Consider the following 18,512-nt stretch of genomic DNA (forward strand, 5'->3'; position numbering starts at 1 on the left):
ACTTAAGGACTAATAAAACCACATGGCTTGGTCAGAAATGGTTTTTACCTTAATAGGAGAAACTGGGGACTTGTCCTCAAATTCATCAAATTTAGTGCTTTGTGGTTTGTCATTAAGGAATTCAGAATCTCAACTTATGTTTACTTAAGTCTTCTAAAAGAGTGCAATGTTTATAAAATAAGAATTTTAAGGAATTAAAATATTTACTTAAAAATGTAACATCATTTAATTCTCTTTGGGAGTGGCCCCCTTCTTACCCTTGTTACAGCTTCCCCATCATCAAAAACATTCATCTTTGAAAAAGAAAAAATAAAAGGAAACGGTCTGAGTGCTGCTATGTTATGGAGTACTAATCCATTTCTTTTTAACCTGAATTACAGAAGAAGGGGAGAGAAATTTCTAGACTACCACCCAGAGAGTACTAATGATTACAGTAACATGTAGAAATAGGTTAAGAGACAGCTATGGCATAGTTGATTTTTGTGCTGATTTTGGTCTCTAGAGTCCTGAGTTCAACTGTGTAGGCTTCAGCAAATCCTTTAACCTCTTTGCACACCAATTCCCTTATCTGTAAAAGCAAATGACACACCTGTCTCTCCTATGGGCAGTTACCTGGAGCGTTATCAGAAAATTCACACTGAAAACTGTAAACCACTATAAAATAAGTATTTTCAAAATAAAAACACACCTCGCAATATACAGCGTCCTTAACAATTAAGATTAATTAAAGATGGTAGCATCATGAGTATGGCACCCTAGCAAAAGAGAGAATATCAACAACAAAATTTCAGTCTTAAAGGTTCCCTGCTTAGCCCCCCCCCCCCCAATAAGACTTAACTTAGAGAAAATCACAACAAAGCCAATTTGTTGTAATTTCTTCTTCTTATGCTCTATAGCAGGTATGTGAACAGAAGCAGCACAGGAAGAACAAAGACTTTTCTTCTGAAGACATCTTTGACCAGTTTTGACCTCTATATGTTAACTCCTGGCCACATCATTTGGCGTTCTCGTTTTGTCTACTCTCTTTTAAAAAGGAAAGGTAAGCCCCACCCCGATCAAGATGGTGAAGTGAGAAGCTTTAGGGCTCTATACCCTCAAAGAAGCTTTGAATGACCAGAAGAACTGGTAGAAACATTTTATTCCAAGCATCAGAAAAGCAGATAAAGGATTGCAGTGCTCAATCAAGAAAATAGCCACTTAAAAGTGGTAGGATCTCATGGGCCCTGGGTGTTCACCAAGAGCTGTGTGCAGACCAAGTCCACACTCTCAGTGCAGGTTCCTGGTTCTAGCTCCAGAGGGAGCAAAGTAACTCTCATGCATATACTGAGAGCATGTATGTCTGGCCCAATCTGTTGGGTGGTGGCCTAAGGGACTTGATGTTCCAGAACTTGCCCTGCATGTAGAAGATGGCTCACAGAGCTCTCCTACAGAATGCTGTGGGAGAGCAGTTAAGTGGCTGCCTGAGGCAAGGACTTGCTGATTGACTACAGGATATCCAGTACAGCCCTCAACACCATGACAAAACTATTTTCTGTGGAAGAGGGGGCATTCATATCTGTGCAAATGGGGGAATTCCTAGGACCAAACACAGCTGCCCAAGACAAGGTGCATATGCAAAAAGGACCAGAACCAGGGAGATACCCACACTTTGGCCAGGAATTATTCATTAAACTCATTGTATGGGTAAGCCCTAAAGGAAAGCACACACATAGGTCAATGTGCTTCCTTCTTCTTCTTCTTCTTCTTTTTTTTTTTTTTTTTGTTATCTCCTGGCATTCAAGGAAAGCTGTCTTATCACTAGGTGGATACAAGCTTAAGGCACACACACCTGAGTCTAAATTCCAGCAATAACAAATTAAACTATTAAAATGTCCAGGTTTCAACAAAAATTACAAGATATACAAAGAAACAGTAAGTGAAGGTCCAGGCAAAGATTAAAGTGTGAACTATCAATGAGGAAGATCAGACCTGGGCCATTCCAAAGACTTTAAAAAAAAAAAGATAAGACAATTAAAATCATACAGTCTGAGGAGCAGAAAGAAGAATGAGGAAAAGTACACAGAGACTGAGGAACCTGTGAGACTCCTTCAAGTGTACCAATACATGCACTGAGGGAATTCCAGAAGAAGAAAGAAAGAAGCAGAGAGAATATTCAAAGAAATAATGGCTGAAAACATCCCAAATTTAATAAAAGACAAGAATATACACATCCATGATGCTCAATGAACTCCAAACAGGATTAACCCAAACAGATCCACACTGTACCATGTTATAATCAAACTTTCAAATGCAAAGATAAAGAGAGAATTCTGAAAGCTGCAAGAGAGAAGCAACATGTTTCATACAAGGGAGCCTCAATAAAATTAACTTCTGATTTCTCATCAGAAACCATGGAGGCAAGAAAGCAGTAGGAAGACATACTTAAGTGCTGAAAGCAAAAGACTGCCACCCAAGAAGTCTGTATCTGGCAAAATCATCTTTCAAAAAACGAAGGAGTGATTTAATGACATTCCCAGAGAATTTGTCACCACTAGACAAGCCCTGTGAAAAATGGTAAAGGGAATTCTGCAGGTTGAAAAGAAAGGACACTAAACAACTGACTGAAGTCACATGAAGAAATGTCTCCAGTAAAGACAAAGACATGCATAAATATAAACAAATACCATTGTAGTTTTGGTTTGTAATTCCACTTTTTACTTCCTACAGGATCTAAAAAGCAAATGCATAAAAATGTAATGATATATCAGTGGTTTTGGACTCATAATCTATTAAATATGTAATCTGTAACAAGAACTACATAAAAGTGGGGGGAGGGAGGGATAAGGAACGTAGTGTATGCGCATACTATGCATGATGTTGTTAGTATCAAAGCAAATGAGATTTTTACACGTTTAGGATGTTCAATTTAAGCCCCATGATAACCACAAAGAAAATGTGGGAGAATATACAAACTAATAGACAGAAAGTAGAGTACAGGTTCCTAGGGACAGGGGGCAGGGGCAATGGGGAGTTAATGCAAAACGAGTGCAGGGTTTCTGTTAAGGTGAAGGGAAAGTTCTTGTAATGGACGGTGCTGAGGGTACTGCAACATTGTGAATGTGATTACTCCCACTGAATGGTATACTTGGAAGAGGCTGAGATGGGATGCATGTTTCCACAGTTAAAAAAAAAAGAAAGAGAAACTAAAGAGATAATGACAATTAAAATGCAATATATGATACTGGATGGGATCAAAGAACAGAAGAGACATTATTGGGATATAAAATAAGATTGGAATATAGAATGTAAGTTTTATATCAATGTTAAATTTCTTGAACTTGATAACTGCTCTTAAGGAGATTAATAAGAGAATATCCTTGCTTGTAGGAAATGTAAACGGAAGTATTACATGTTCAAGGAGTATGATGTGTGCAACCTGCTCTTGAATGTTCAGAAAATAGATAGATAGAATAATAAATCAAATTTGGCAAAATGTTAAAATTGGTAGAGCTGGGCATCTGGAGGGGAAGAGGGTATTTGGAGTTCTCTGTACGTGGTTCAGATTATTTTTACAATTGTCCTGTAAGTTTGAAATAATTTCAAAATAAAAAAGTTAAAAAAAAAAAAGAAAAGAAAAAAGGAAAGGTAAAGATCAAAATAAAGGGTGCCCTCAGGAAGCAGGGTTAGCATTCCCACACATTATCAGTAGAATATAGAAATGCAAGAAGCAGCATACATTTACTGAGAACCAAGCCTACAGCGTACACACTTCCATGGTGGTTGTGTGTGAGGACAAAAAGAAACATCTATTGTCCTTAACTTTAAGGGGTTAAAATCTAGCAGAAGAGGCAAGAAAAATTTAATGAGAAGTTAAAAATAAAACGAAATTAAAATATGAGATGTAAATAATGGATGATAACAGAACTACAGAAGGTTGGATCACTAGTCACAAAATGGCAGTGAACACCCGCTTCCTGAATGTTTTGCTTGAAAAACAAGGTGATTTTATAAAAATCCCACCTCAAAAAATTGGAAAGCCTATCAACAAGGAGCACGAATTCCCAGATACTGGAACCTTATGGTGGCTACCACCTTAGAAAAGGCACGTACTTGCCCCATTCCTCACACTCCCCAGCCCCATCTTCTACCTGGCCTGCCTCACTCATCTTACCTACCTTGTCAATGAACGTTTCTGAGTTTGTGAACCCTGGTCAGATTATGATTAACTGCTAAATAAATGGATGGCAAAGACAAAAATTACAGGAGTTGACTGGATAGGAAGATCAGTCTGGATGGGAGATCACAGCACAGTATTTGGAAAATGAACTGGAAGCTGGTCTTAAAAGAGAAAGTAAGTGTTCATCAGGCTAATGATTTCAAACTGACATTTCAGGAAATCCACTTACCCTGAGCAGAATGCTTAGCAACACTAAGGTTTTTGGGCTATTTTTAAAAGCACTGCATAATGCAACAGGTTTTGTAGTGACTGGGCGGGAAATATGCACACTTGACTCTATATAAACATATGTGCAGAATATTTGGCAACCCAGCAATTCTGCTAAGTAAATGTCTTAGAGAAACTGTTAATGTATGTACAAAGAGACATACACAAGAATGTTCATAGAATTATTTGGAAAACCAAAAAATAATAATTTTAAAATAATGCTAAAATTATAAACAACTTTGTTCCGGTTTGCTAATGCTGTTTCACTGAAGGAAGGCCAATGGCGTCCGTAAAATCTCTGCTAGCTGGGAAGGCAGGTGGCTGGCATCTGCTGATCCCAGTTTGTGTTCCAGGTCCTCTCTCAGCTCCTATGCATTCTTCAAAATGTTGCTCTTAGGGTGCTGCCCTCTCTTAGCTTCTCCAGAGCAAACTCTGGGCTAGCATCTCAAAATCATCAGCAAAAGTCTGCTTTCAACAGCCATCTCCAAAACATCTCTCTCAGATGCTCTGAGGTCCTGTCTGTCAGCTCTTTTATGGGACTCTAGTGATTAAATCAAGACCCACCCTGAATGGGCAAGGTCCATATCTCCATGGAAATTATCCAGTCAAATGTTTCACTCACAGTTGCTCGAGTCACATCTCCTTGGAAATACTCAATTAAAGGACTCCAATCTAATCAAAACTGCCCCCACAAGATTGCATTGAAGAACATGGCGTTTTGGGGGACATAATACATCCAAACCAGTACAAATGTGAATGTCTATTAATGGGAAAATGAAAAGATAAACTGTGGTATACTCACATAGTGGAATACAATTTGACATCAAAAAAGGAATAATTTAGAACAGAGGTGGGCAAATCCTGTCCCACAGGTCAAGTGTAGCCTGCAGCCTGTTTCTGTACATCCTGCAAGCTAAGAATGGTTTTTACATTTTTAAAGTGCTGTTAAAAAGCAGAAAGAAAATAAAAAAGAATATGTGACAGAGGATTGATGTCATCAACATGGTGACGTAAACAGCTACTGAAAACTTCTCTCCAGAGATTCAATGAAAAAAAAGGACAATTCTGAATTGTCTGAAACTCTGGAGGAGGATATAGACTTGAATAAGACCCTGCAAATGCTGAATTGAAGAAAGAGAAGAAATATCAGGTAGGAATTTTCTGTCCTAGACCAGCTGGTCCTCCACCACCTCCCTCACTCAGTCTCCATGTAGGAAAGGCACAGAAACAGCAGACCGGAGCCCTCCCACCAGGGACAGCTGGAGTGCTTGGTCAGCTGAGGGAGTACTTTGCCACAGGTGGAGCCCACATCGAGCCAGATTTTGGCCGGCAAAGTGATGGTACAGAAATCCCATAGTTTCAGCCTCACTGGGTCATACAAAGCCTGTGCTCAGAGGCAAAGCAGCCTCTGAGGACCATTAAGTTACTGAACAGTGTCATCTGCTGGATAGTCCAGAAAGTGCAAGGGAAGTAAAATACTTTTAAGATGCTTCAGACGCCTTTCTTAGCACAGAAGCTGGTCTACATGCCCTGAACGGAAACCTGGACCTGTTTTGGCTGAGAAATAGGGAAGACCCAGCTGTTAAAGCAGGGCCCCAAAACAAACCCAGGTCTTGTTAGCCGGTGGAAAATAGAGCACCACTGGGGGCCACAGATTTGTATTACCACACAGTGAATGTACAGTGCCCAAGTGCCTACCTCCCAACCCTGTGGCAAGCCACGGTCGGGGCACGATTTTGGGGGGAAGACTAGGGGGCAAGCCAATCTGACAACTGGCCAGCAAGAGAAACAAAGAAGAGATAGAGATCAAAGTCAACCAACAAGAAAACCTTAGGCAAAAGAGAGAAAACAACCTCCAGAATAAACCAATCAAGAAAATCAGATGCCTAGACAGCAAAAAATCACAAGCCACATCAGGAACGGGAAGATGTGGCCCTGTAAAAGGAAGAAACTGACACCTCAACTGAGATTCAGGAGTTGAAACAAATAATTATAGATGTTCAAGCAAATCTTTTAAATAAACTCAACAAGTTTAGAGAGAATGTGACAAAACAGATGAAGGATATAAATAAGACACTGGGTGATCATAAGGAAGAATTCATATGCTTGAAAAAAACAAATGGCAGAACTTATGGAAATGAAAGGCACAACAGAAGAGATGAAAAACACAATGGAGACATACAACAGCAGACTTGGAAAGGCAGAAGAAAGGATCAGCAAACTGGAGGACAAGACATCTGAAATCCTGCACACAAAGGAACAGATAGGGAAAAGAATGGAAAAATATGAGCAGGGTCTCAGGGAACTGAAGGATAACATGAAGCGTATGAATATAATTTACAGGTGTCCCAGAAAGAGAAGGGAAAAGCGGAAGAAGGAATAATAGAGGAAATAACCAATGAAAATTTCCCAACTCTTTTGAAAAACATCAAATTATAGGTCCAAAAAGCAAAGCATACCCCAAACAGAACTGATCCAAAAAGACCTACTCCAAGACACTTACTAATCAGATTTTTAAATGTCAAAGACAAAGAGAATTCTGAAAGCAGCAAGAGAAAAGCAATCCATCGCATACGTGGGACGCTTGATAAGACTAAGTGCGGATCCCTCAGCAGAAACCACGGAGGTGAGAAGGCAATGGTAGGATATATTCAAGATATTGAAAGAGAAAAACTGCCAACCAAGAATCCTGTATCTGGCAAAACTGTCCCTCCAAAATGAGGGAGAATTTAAAATATTTACAGATAAACAGACACTGAGAGACAGTGAACAGGAGATCTCCTCTACAGGAAATACTAAAGGGAGTGCTACAGACAGATAGAAAAAGACAAGAAAGAGAGGTTGGAGAAGAGTGTAGAAATGAAGATATCAGGAGACAGAAAGAGGGCAGAGATCGGGCATTTAATGTTGAAGGAGTATAGAATGTTCTAGGGGACTGTATAGATCCAGAAATGGATAGCACAATACTGTAAGTACACTGAAAAAAAAGATGACTGTGAACATGGTTGAAACAGGAAGGTTAGGGGTTTATATGACACCAGAAGGAAAGACAGAAGATAAAAACTGGGACTGTATAACTTAGTGAAACCTGGAGTGGTCAATGATTGTGAATAAATGTACAAATATAAGAATATTTTTGCATGAGGGAGCAGCAAGAAGGAATGAAGTTGCAACTAGGTGAATGGACTGTGAGGACAGTAGGTTAAGTGAGTAAGCCAGAAATGAAAAGATAAACATTATAATGCCTCACTAATATGGACTAATCATGTACAAACTCTGAGAATTGAATCTGGGATCATGGGTTATCAGTGGAAGGGTATGTAAAGGTTCCTAGATTGTAAGCTCTTACAGCAGTCACATCCCTTCATGAGTTTTAACAGTTATTTCTAAAGTTTGAGATTCTGAGCTGTTTGTGTGTGACGTGGTCGGTACCTGGAGCTTCGGGTTGAAGTTGAAAGAATAAAGAAATGCAAGCAAAGCAGCACAGTGGTTATGGGATGGGAAGTGGGATCGGGATCAGGGATGAGTACACAAATGGCTTCACTGAACTTGAACTGTATTTGTCAAGTTTCACTTCTTATGTCAGATGGTGGGAGGCTAGGTGTTCATTGCATTATTCTTTACACTTTCCTGTGTATTTTAAAGATGATGCATTTTAAAATATGCATCAATATTTATATCAAACAGCAATGGGCTAGTGCACTTATTTCCTTTCAAGAGGAGCACTACTGTTAAATCAGCTGCATTATACCGATGACTTCAGGGTACAATGGGTCAAATTTTATGTTTATTTTGGAAAGATGGCAGGTGGGAAGCTGTGCATCCAGTTTGAAAGTGAAGGCCTCAGGTGACCAAGCTGTAATTTCAACTTGACATTTCAAGAAATCAAGTTGCCCTGAACACTATGCTTAGCAACACTAAGCACTGCACAATGCCAACAGGTTTTGTGGTGGATGGGTGGGAAAAAAGCAAGCGCAATAAGCATTCCAGAATTATATCACTAGCTACATAGTTTAATGCTACACAGAACCAACTGAGCTTTTGTCAGTTAGAACAGAAAGATTAGCAGACAGATCATTTAAGGAAGTTGGCCTAAGTATGAGAAAGTCATTAGGAATGTGGGTTAAATAATTGTAGGAATCAAACTCATAAGCAAAGCAATGCCTAAGGAATTAAAACTGTTTAACAGTGACTTTAAATGAGAGAAATTTTGGGAAAAAAATTAATCTAGCAGATGATTGTGCCAAATCCTAAAGAAAGTTTGTTTTTTTTTGATATCCATTTGGAACAGTTTTGCAAATTTTAGTTCTAGTGAAAATACTAAACAAAAGCAAACTTTCAATAGCCCAGCCTGTTTCCATTTTCATGAAACAACTTTATTCATTAGCTAATTCTATGGCCTCACATCTCTGTCAAGGGAATGAAAAACAATCATTATTGATTGGAGTCAAAAGGGTAATAAAGTCACAAGGAACATGTCAAAATACTCAATTTGTGACAGGAAAGTCTTGCCAACTTGTTTCTTCCCACAATCCTATCCCAGAGAAAGTCATCACAATCTTAAAATAGTCCAGGGCAAAGCAAGGGCATGAGAAATTCACATACACTGGGACCTACAGCTGGCAACCAAGAAAACAAATATCCTTCCCCTCTGCTGGTGGATCTGCTTTTTCTACTACACCTGGCTCTACTGTCCAGATAGGCTACAGAGAGGGGCCACAGCAGCACTACCTTGCTGCATCATCCATATGCTTGTCCCTGCCAATGATGTGAAAGCAGTGTTTGTCACTAAAATTTTTCTAAGTGTATCAAACAGAAAGATCTGTGCAATTTTCAGATGAGTAAGCTGTCTGTACAAATTATGCCACTTTCAAAACAATGTTTGGTCACTGCTTTCACTGCTTCTAGTGTTGCAATTTCTTATTGTCACCCCTGCAATCCCTATCATACACCCAACACCACTTGGAGAGTGGACTTGCAGAGAGGACCAGAGAATCAGAAGTCAGAAAAAGGGAGAGGCAGTTATTACAAGATGAAGAAAATACTTCAGAATTTAATTTTTAATTTTAATGTAATTTTAATCTGACTCTACAGAAGCTTTCATGAAAGCTCTAAAAGTATGACAATTCAGTGAGTTTTATCAGATTTGTTTCTCCATGTGGTATATTGATAAGCGGGGTAATCACGCAGAGGCAGTTTCTCCATAGGGAGAGTTAAAAATACCATGGATATCCCCTGCCTGTATATAAGCTCCTGAATAACTGAAGATTACTACGTAAACTAACTTCTGATCAAACTGAAACACTGCTTTGCTAATTTTTCTTTTTTTTTATCTCATATGGTCCAAAAAGCCATGTCATCCTACGTATAACCCAACAGAAAAGTGTTAAAGTCTTAATTTAACCACAGTCTTTTAAATATTTAAAACAAGTCATAAGGTTATGGTTTAAAAAGGAATAAAACAAACCCCCACAATGGACTTAGTTGAGGCAACTAAAAAGTAACAGCTAATACCAGGTAGAAGGCATATGTGAAAGTTTTTATACAGATGTACATGTGAAATCAAACATACACACCCACAACTGGCATAACAATTTAACTGAAAGACCATTAGAATTACTCACTGTTACGATGATCTGCTTCACAAGTTTCGTATCATCAATACAATCAAATGCTGCCAGTAAAACCAAATGAGAGTACTGGCCCTGTAAGAATTAGAAGCCAGTATATGTTAAAAAATAAATGCACAGATTTTCCCTTTTATTCTGCTCATGGAGTCACTTTATAAAGGCTATGAACATTGACAACCTGTCCCACAATATAAACAAGACAGATTAAAGCCATTCTAAACAAGACAGATTAAAGCCATTCAAATGAACTTGCTCTCCTAACAGGACCTAGCTAATTGTATTCTTGAGGCAAGACTGATTTTAAAAAAAGGAAAGAAAGAAATAAGAAAAGTACATTCTTCAACACCAAACAGCCAAGACTCATTTTTTTTTAGCTAACCAGGTTATAATGCTTACCTAAATAGCTATCCTGTTAATGAATAGCTACTTGAAAAGTAAATTCAAGAAAATACATGTGATAAGGTTAAGGGAAAAGCAAAAGGATATAAAACTATAAAGAGTAATATTCCAATCATGAAAAAGAAAATACACAAAGATAGAAAATATATATACAAACATAATTATATATGTGCAAAATATACATAATATGTGGACACAGAAAATCCTGGAAGGGAAAAACACTGCAATAAGTCATCTCTAGGTTGAAGTATTACAAATTATCTTTCACTTTCTTTTGTATGTTTTCCAATTTCCTTAAAATGATCCTACATAATTAGAATCATAACACTGAAAAAATAAAGACTCTATTTATATTCTGAATATGAAAATAAGATAAAATTGCTTTAAAAAAGAACAGATGCATAACATCATACAAATACATATGTGGTTTTCACAAGTCATCTATTGAAATTTTTGGAACCATGTCAGCACCTTGGAAGTACACTCACACATTGTTGGTGAAAGGGTAAAGTGGTTCAACTTCATTATGGGTCAACTGACAACAATTTAAAATAGATGTACTCACTGATCTAGAAATTCTAGTTCTAGAAATGTTTCCTACGGACATGCCTCCACATGAGCACAAAGACCTACATATATAAGGATATTCACTGAAGTAATATTTGTGATAGCAAAAAACTAGAAAATACCCGAGAGTCCAAGAATAGGATAGTGGTTAAATAAGTTATGATACATCTGTATAATAAAACTTCATAAAGTCATTAAAAAGAGTGAGGTGGGTAGAAGAACAGTATCAAAATAAAATGAATTATGTGAAAAACCACAATCGAGAACAATGTGCACAGTACACAACCATTTGTTTCTGTTATCTTAATTCACATGCAAAAGCATGCTCAAGCACAAAATATCTTTGGGTGAATACAAAAGAAGTTGGTAACAGAAATTAAGTGAGAAATATACAGTTCAAAAATTATAGCTGGAGATTTTAACATGCTTCTCTCAGCAATTGATAAAACTAAACAATATCCCATTGTCTTACCAGAAATTAAACTAGTAAAAACATTGGCCACCCTGATCCAACTGACATATACGGGTGCCACACTCAACTGCACATTCTTTTCAAGTGTACATGGCACATTTACTAATATAGACCCTATGCTGGACCACAGAACAAATCAGTAAACTTAGAAGTATTGAAATAATATGCAGCATGTTAATAAATCCCCAGTGTCTGGAAAGTAAACAACACCTCTAAATACCTGATTTTTAAATCCGTGGGTTGTGTTAGTTTATCTCTCCCCTTTAGAACCAACTCCTTGAGATTAAAAAAGACCTTGTGTTGTTAATTTCTGTCACCATCACAATGCCTTGTTGGGACTAGGTTCTCAAAAGTATTACTGTTGAATTACCTGACGTAACTAAACTCTACAATTAAATCAATGGAATAATTTTGTCTTAATAAAAACTTGTTACCTTTTAGAATTGTGTATTAATATCGTAATTTTATTCATTTCTAATTTAAAATATTCAAATTAAATGTCCTACTTAAATATTTACTTAATGATTAACTATGAATCATAAAATATTTTCATCCTATGGAAACAACTCATTAGAGAATCCCATATTTCACTTTGTTACAGAAAAGCTAGCCACCTTCTCAGTGATTTCATATGAACTCTCCTCTCCTAGTCTCCAAACTGTAACAGAAGACAAGAGGTATGAATACAATCTTTGTTTTAATTAGCATCTGTTGTATGCTACAGATAAAATGTTCACCAGATGCTAGTAGTTCTTGCTGGATTTTGCACAGGAAAAAGTAGTTGGTATCACTAACTTTAGTTCACTAGCAAATTAGAAGCTGTCAAACAATATATAAAATATAACTTAAAAATCAAAATAATATTATACATATTCTACTTACAGTATTCCACAGAAGTACTCTTGAAAACTATTTAGTATTTAAATACAAAGAAATAGTATTTTTGAGGCTATTAATTCCTCAGCAAAAACTTTCTGTATACTAATTTCATCAGGAAAGCTGTAACTGCATTTCCAAAGGAGTTAAGATTGCAAAGCCTAAGAACCAGAATTTTCTGTGATCATACTACAAATTTTTTCTAAGCAAAAGAGACAAATTTCACTTTCTGATATATTTTTGGTGGTATGAAAATTAGTACCAAGTTTCTGAAGTACAATTTTGAATTACTTACCTAAAGCCTAAAATATGTATACTACACCTTAACCATGTAGTTATATTTCTAGGAAATCAGCCTATAGAAATAATCAGATATGCACAAAACCAAAAAAAAAACACCAAAAAAAAAAAAAAAACCTGCATTCAAGGTTATATACAGTAATATTAGAATGTTAAGAGAAGTAATTTCCATTTAAAAGAAATGTATAATTATATTATACTTACATTAGCCACTTTTTCAACATAAGTTTTCATTGTTTTCACAATCACTTTCCTGTCCTTAAAAAGAAAAATTGCCTCAATGAACATTTAGGTATGGATTAAGGGTATTTCATAGTTGGAAATTTTATATAAGAGTAAATTTTCATCTGAGTGGCATAGTTTTGGCTAGTGAGAATAAGTTATGAAGCTAGAATTAAAAAATTGCAATACACTATTACAAGTCCTCTCAGAGCTATTATAATTTTAGACTTCTATGTGACAAACCCTTCAGACAAAGATATGGAGCTGTTAAATTTGCAAGTCGCCAGGCACTGAATTAAACTCCTATCTTTCACAGCTAGACCAGAGAGATCCCTCTTCCAATGTCTTAATTGTCTTTGAATGCATAATAGGGTCTACCGTACAGAAGGCATTCAATACATATTTGTTGAATAAAAATTAAATTTCTATTAATAAAAAAAGAGATAAAGTTTACCTATCTTTTAAAGTAGAATTCTACTGATCAAAGAAATGACTATCATTTTTATTTAAACTTCTGTGATGAATCTGGATCTTTACCTTTGTCTTAAATATACTTAACACCCATAAAAAGCATATTTGTAGCTATTATCTCTCCTCCTGCCCTCTTCCCCCACTAAGATCACTAAATGAGGAACTAAAGAGCCTAACAGGTACCAAAACATCTATAAACTTAAGCCTAACACAAATATTGTGTTTACTTGCCCAACAGATCCTTTACCATACTTCCATGAAAACTCAAGTTTTCTCTTTAAGCAGAGAAGAAACAACTACGCCTAAAGAAAACAGCTAATTCCTTGAGGTCCTGAGGCACAACTTTGTCAAGATAATATTTATGTACAATGGGGCAAAGACCAAAGGAACCTGAAAGTCTAAGGAAAGCCTGCAGATAAGGTGGCCCTGCCTGACACACTCATACATGCAAGCTGCTGAAGGACAAACCTTTGGCGTGCCATGCCAGAGGCAGTGCATGGCCACTCTGGCGCCATCATGTGTATGTGCCAGGTATACCACCGCTTCTCGGATGGCTTCAATCATTTCCTACGGAACAAATGCTGTTAGGGCTTTGGGCAACTTGGTTTCTTTCTTTTGGTCTTTTTATCTTTCTGTCTATTGGAGTGTGGGTGGGGGTGGGGGTGGGATGATATGCACAGAGCATGAATGGAAGAGAGCATAGGTGGTAAACAGTATCATTTTTGTTTCTGTAGACAACCACACAAAAACACAACCTCTTTTCCACCAGCAGCAACAAAAACTGCTGGCAAACAATTTCTATTCAACAAAAGACTTGAGTTTACTAATTTCTATTTTTTTAAAAGCCACAGGCTATACATATAGTATATGATTGTAAATGATTTGCCAAGAAAAAGAAGTCTAGGAAATGGCTGTCATGGAGGTTCTAATAATATGCTTTCCTCTAAAAGAGACAAGTATGTAATGAGCAGAGACCAAAACACTAATTTTGGCTGAAGTTTCTGTTTTTGTGCTTACCACTGGATTACCCTGGAAATCATATTAATTCTCTACCATAAAAACTTAAAAAAACACTTACCTAAGAAAAATCAATCTCTGTATTAACATTTAAACTAGGCCCTCACCTATAAATGACCCTGCATCAAAAATTCAATCACTTAATTTCTTCTAAGGTAGCTTAGCTTATTTTTAATCTTTATTCTTCATTCTCAATGTATATAATTTCTTAATTATATTTTGGAAGTCTGAGTATAAAGGTCATAAATAAGTTCTGGTAGCTAACAGCCACAGGGCCCATCTTAGTACATTTCCAATTTAAAAATGTGTATTAAATAGATTAAAATGCCCAAAAGCCTCATATCAAGAAAGAGAAAGGTAGGTGCTTGTCTTCATCAATATGCAACAAGCAATTTTACCTCAACTATCTTACAATCCTTCTCCAGGATAAATCTCAAGAACTCAGCTTTCCACTTACACTCCTGAACTTTTGAATCTCTAAGATTACTTACTCTTCAAAGCTATCCAGTTGAAGCATTTTGTATATATTCCAGTTACACTTCCATTATCCCCAAAGATTTAAGTCTCTCTTTTGAAAATGTGCCCAGGGCCAGGAAAGAAAATTTGTCTCATTACTTTATATTCACACTAAGTTCTAAATGATTTTTTTTTATTGTTACTAAAACACGTTCAACACTAAAAAGATAAAGACCGCCCACCACTGAATAGTTTCAAATGCTCATATTGTCAATTCTGAACACATAGTAGGCCTTGGCGAACCCTGAATTGTGAGAGGGAGAGAAATCCCCCAAAGAGAAGCTGCTAAGATCACTCAACCACAAGCTCAGCCAGGCTCTTGGAAAATCATCTTGTATGCCAATTTTGATAGGGTCAAAGTTCATATGAATGTATACAATTTGGCCTATTTGTTAAAAAGACGTCAGCCTCATTATTTTAGCTATCCCTTGTGATTAGAAAATGAGGACAAATGGACAATGAGCTCACTGTATGATGAAGCAAGAAAAGTTCAGGGCACTAAATGATAAATTCTAATCTAACTCTCATCACTGACTTGAAGGGCAGTGTAGCCTACCTTCACTCTGTTCCTCATCCTTCTATCATATAAGGTCCAGTTTTTCATGGTCCATTTATTTTTATGTAAGAATCCTCCTCTTACCTTTTAGCACCAATATATATTTTTTTTAAGTCTACACAGTTGAATTTAAAACTACCTGAATGCTAAATATTCCTCCCCATTTGTTTGTTAATTTTCAGATTAGGTTAGAAGATATGTACTAGATTATAATTAAAATATAAAAATCCAATGGAATTAATAAAACTAGGGTTGATGCTAGAGTTTTCTTATAAAAACCTAAATGGAATTGGCAGACTTGTTCATAGGAAGTTTAATGAATTATCTTCTCTAAATAAGGAAACAGACGTTTAAAATTTTCAAAAGGCAACGCACATCGAAAGTAATGTTTCACGTTTCTACATGGCTCATCCTCTATGCGTTGGCTTAAAAGTTAAAATGAAGAACTTACTGATCTTAGTTTTGGGGGTGCATAGGTAAAAAAGTCCAAGAATACTTTATGAACCAAGGAGTGCTTAATAACAGCTTCCCTGAAAGCAGAAAAAAAAAAAATTTAAAAAACCCATCAGACCTGACACTATATATCGTACTTTAAAATAATCAAAACAAGTGAAACAGTTTTCCAAATGTAATTCAGCATAAGATAGGTTATATCTTTCAGCAATACTAAATTTTTTCAACTTTTAGACTGCAAAATTGATTTAGTGTCATCTACAACAAACACCAGAATAGCAAATTTCTAGTATCTAATCTGCAAAGATGGAATCATTATTCAAAATATGCTCTGCCCTATTAAATAGAACATCTGTATTTATTTCTAATAATGGGTCACATGACTAGAAATCCATACATGTAGACCTATTTTTTTATAGCTCTTTTCTTCCTGTCAAGCATCCTTCACAGTGTGAGCACCAGTTTCATAAAATAACTAACAGAATTAAAACTTGAATTGATCAAAACAATATTAGCAATTGCAATGACTCTTACTTGATCCAAGCCTCCCAGTGTGACAAGTGTGAATTCAGGTGTACAGTAGAGGCTGATGGTCAGGCATCACAGACCTACAAGTTCACAGTGGAGTACCCAAGTAGGAAACAAAAACTTATGTTGCCTTTGCCATGGCACTGCTCTGAGCATTTTAGAAGTCCCCAGGAATGGGCTTCTAATCAATCTAAATAAAAGACTATATTTGTGAAACTATTTAATAAAAGGAGCTCAACATAAGATTTTGAAGGAAAAAAAATGTTCATTGCTTTAAAAAGTTTATAAACTATTATTGTATGTTCCTAAAAACCATTTTTCAGAATATAACACCAGAGAAAGACATCTCCTTTTATATAAAGAATGATTTCAAATAAAAATTTTCACAAATTCTTATTTTAATTAGATTATTAACAGTAAGGAGGAAACAGCTGCCTTTTCTATGCAAGGGTTACATAAAACTTTCCTCCTTCAGATGCATTTGTTAAGGAAAAAACAAGACCATCCTTCTTACTTCTGGGCCATTGGAGTCAGAATCTGTTTCATTTCATCCATAATAAGCTCTAGTTTTTCTGGCTGAACCTCTAATACTTTTTCCAAGGTTGGGTGATCTGCAGACTGCAACAAAAGAAAAATTAAACCCCCCCAAATTTAATCAAGTTTTTCAACTTTTAAACAAAGAAAATCAATTATGGTCAGTTTAAACAAACTGAGTAAAATCTGAGATTTCCCATATTTACCTAACAAAAGCCCTGCTATGAGGAGTAACACCTAATAGCAATTAGTAATAGAGTAATTCATGATTAACTGATTCTCAGTCTGTACACCCAGCAATATTTCTAAAGAGCCAGGCTAACTAATCAACCAACTCATCGAGCCAATAGGTACTTCCAGAGCACATATTCTTTCAGATAAATGCGTGCATTTATATCCCACAGTTTGAAATGGATCCTTTAACTGTACTAGTCCAGCTACTGGCCTTTCTCAGATTCAATCACTGAACTACCCCAAGAGTTGGGTCTCTCTATTACCCATCCTCTCTAGATACAATCTGGAGAAGGGTAATCCACACAAGAAGAAATGTGAGTGAAAGTTGCAGGAACAAGAGTCCAAGCTTCTTAAACTAAAGCTGGTTAGTAGGTGGTTGCAAAGCTTCGTTAGCTATGAAGAGCCTTCTACCTTGGCCTGACTGACTGAAGAAACAGAAGTACTGAAGCACTACACACAGAGCTCTCAGGAGAGAGTAGAAAAAGTAATTTACTTTAAAGGGATTTAAAGATAGTGCTCTGGGAGAAAGAGAAATATAAGTATGATCATTTGCACATTACACATGGGCAAAATAATCTAAGAGAATAAAGAATGTACGATGGCCTCTTAAATGATCAGCCTATGTAAAAATACATCCTGAAACTAGGGCACTGGAAGAATTTACAGAAAAAAAGAGCACATAGAAATAGTAAAAAATACTTTTAAAAGTCTTCTTGAAATGTCACCTTGTAAAGCTGAAATGTATTCCCATAGAGCTCCTCTGTCAGCATGTTCCTCTGCTCCAAAATGGCTTTGTCATTATAGGCATACTCCACAATGGATGATGCTTCTGTATGCCGCAGCATCTTCCTCACTTGCCCTCTGAAACTTCTGATGATCTCTGCAATCTGTGGTTTACTTCTAAATGCAACACAATCATGGAAAAAATAAATGATAAAAGGAGAAGCTGGATGGCAAAAAAAAAATAGTCTATTTCTCCTGAGACCAACTCATGAATGTCTGTGGGATGGCTCCCACAGAGAAATGATGATGAGCAGAAAAAGCAAATTGCCTCTCTTTCCACTTCAAGCTTTCTAAGTTGAAACCTGGCTCTGGCTCTGCTTACCAGTTGGAAAACCTTGAGTAACCTATTTAACCTCACTATGCCTCAGTTTCCTCAGTCATAAAACAGAAAGTATCCGGTTGTTTTAAGGATCAAATGAGTTGGATGCACCAAGAAGTGTCTGGCACATGGTAAGCACCCAATGTTAATTCCTATTATGGAACTGTTCATATTAAAAAAAAAAGTAGGATGGAAAGAAAAAAAAGAATATA

The 18,512-nt window shown here is 36.5% G+C and overlaps 1 protein-coding gene across 2 annotated transcripts in view; it reads right to left on the reverse strand.

Annotated features, from left to right (window-relative positions):
• PUM3 (pumilio RNA binding family member 3) overlaps window positions 1-18,512 on the reverse strand; it is a 39,301-nt gene that overhangs the window by 10,685 nt on the left and 10,104 nt on the right. For both annotated transcript variants that reach the window (XM_037851115.1, XM_037851117.1), the window contains exons 8-13: window positions 17,924-18,098; window positions 16,945-17,048; window positions 15,901-15,979; window positions 13,829-13,927; window positions 12,872-12,925; window positions 10,048-10,128 (exon numbers count right to left, since the gene is read on the reverse strand). In XM_037851115.1, coding sequence (XP_037707043.1) covers window positions 10,048-10,128; window positions 12,872-12,925; window positions 13,829-13,927; window positions 15,901-15,979; window positions 16,945-17,048; window positions 17,924-18,098 — 592 coding nt within the window. The remainder of the gene's footprint in view (window positions 1-10,047; window positions 10,129-12,871; window positions 12,926-13,828; window positions 13,928-15,900; window positions 15,980-16,944; window positions 17,049-17,923; window positions 18,099-18,512) is intronic.

Source organism: Choloepus didactylus, chromosome 10 (assembly GCF_015220235.1).
Source record: "Choloepus didactylus isolate mChoDid1 chromosome 10, mChoDid1.pri, whole genome shotgun sequence".
NCBI classification, from domain to species: Eukaryota; Metazoa; Chordata; class Mammalia; order Pilosa; family Megalonychidae; genus Choloepus; species Choloepus didactylus.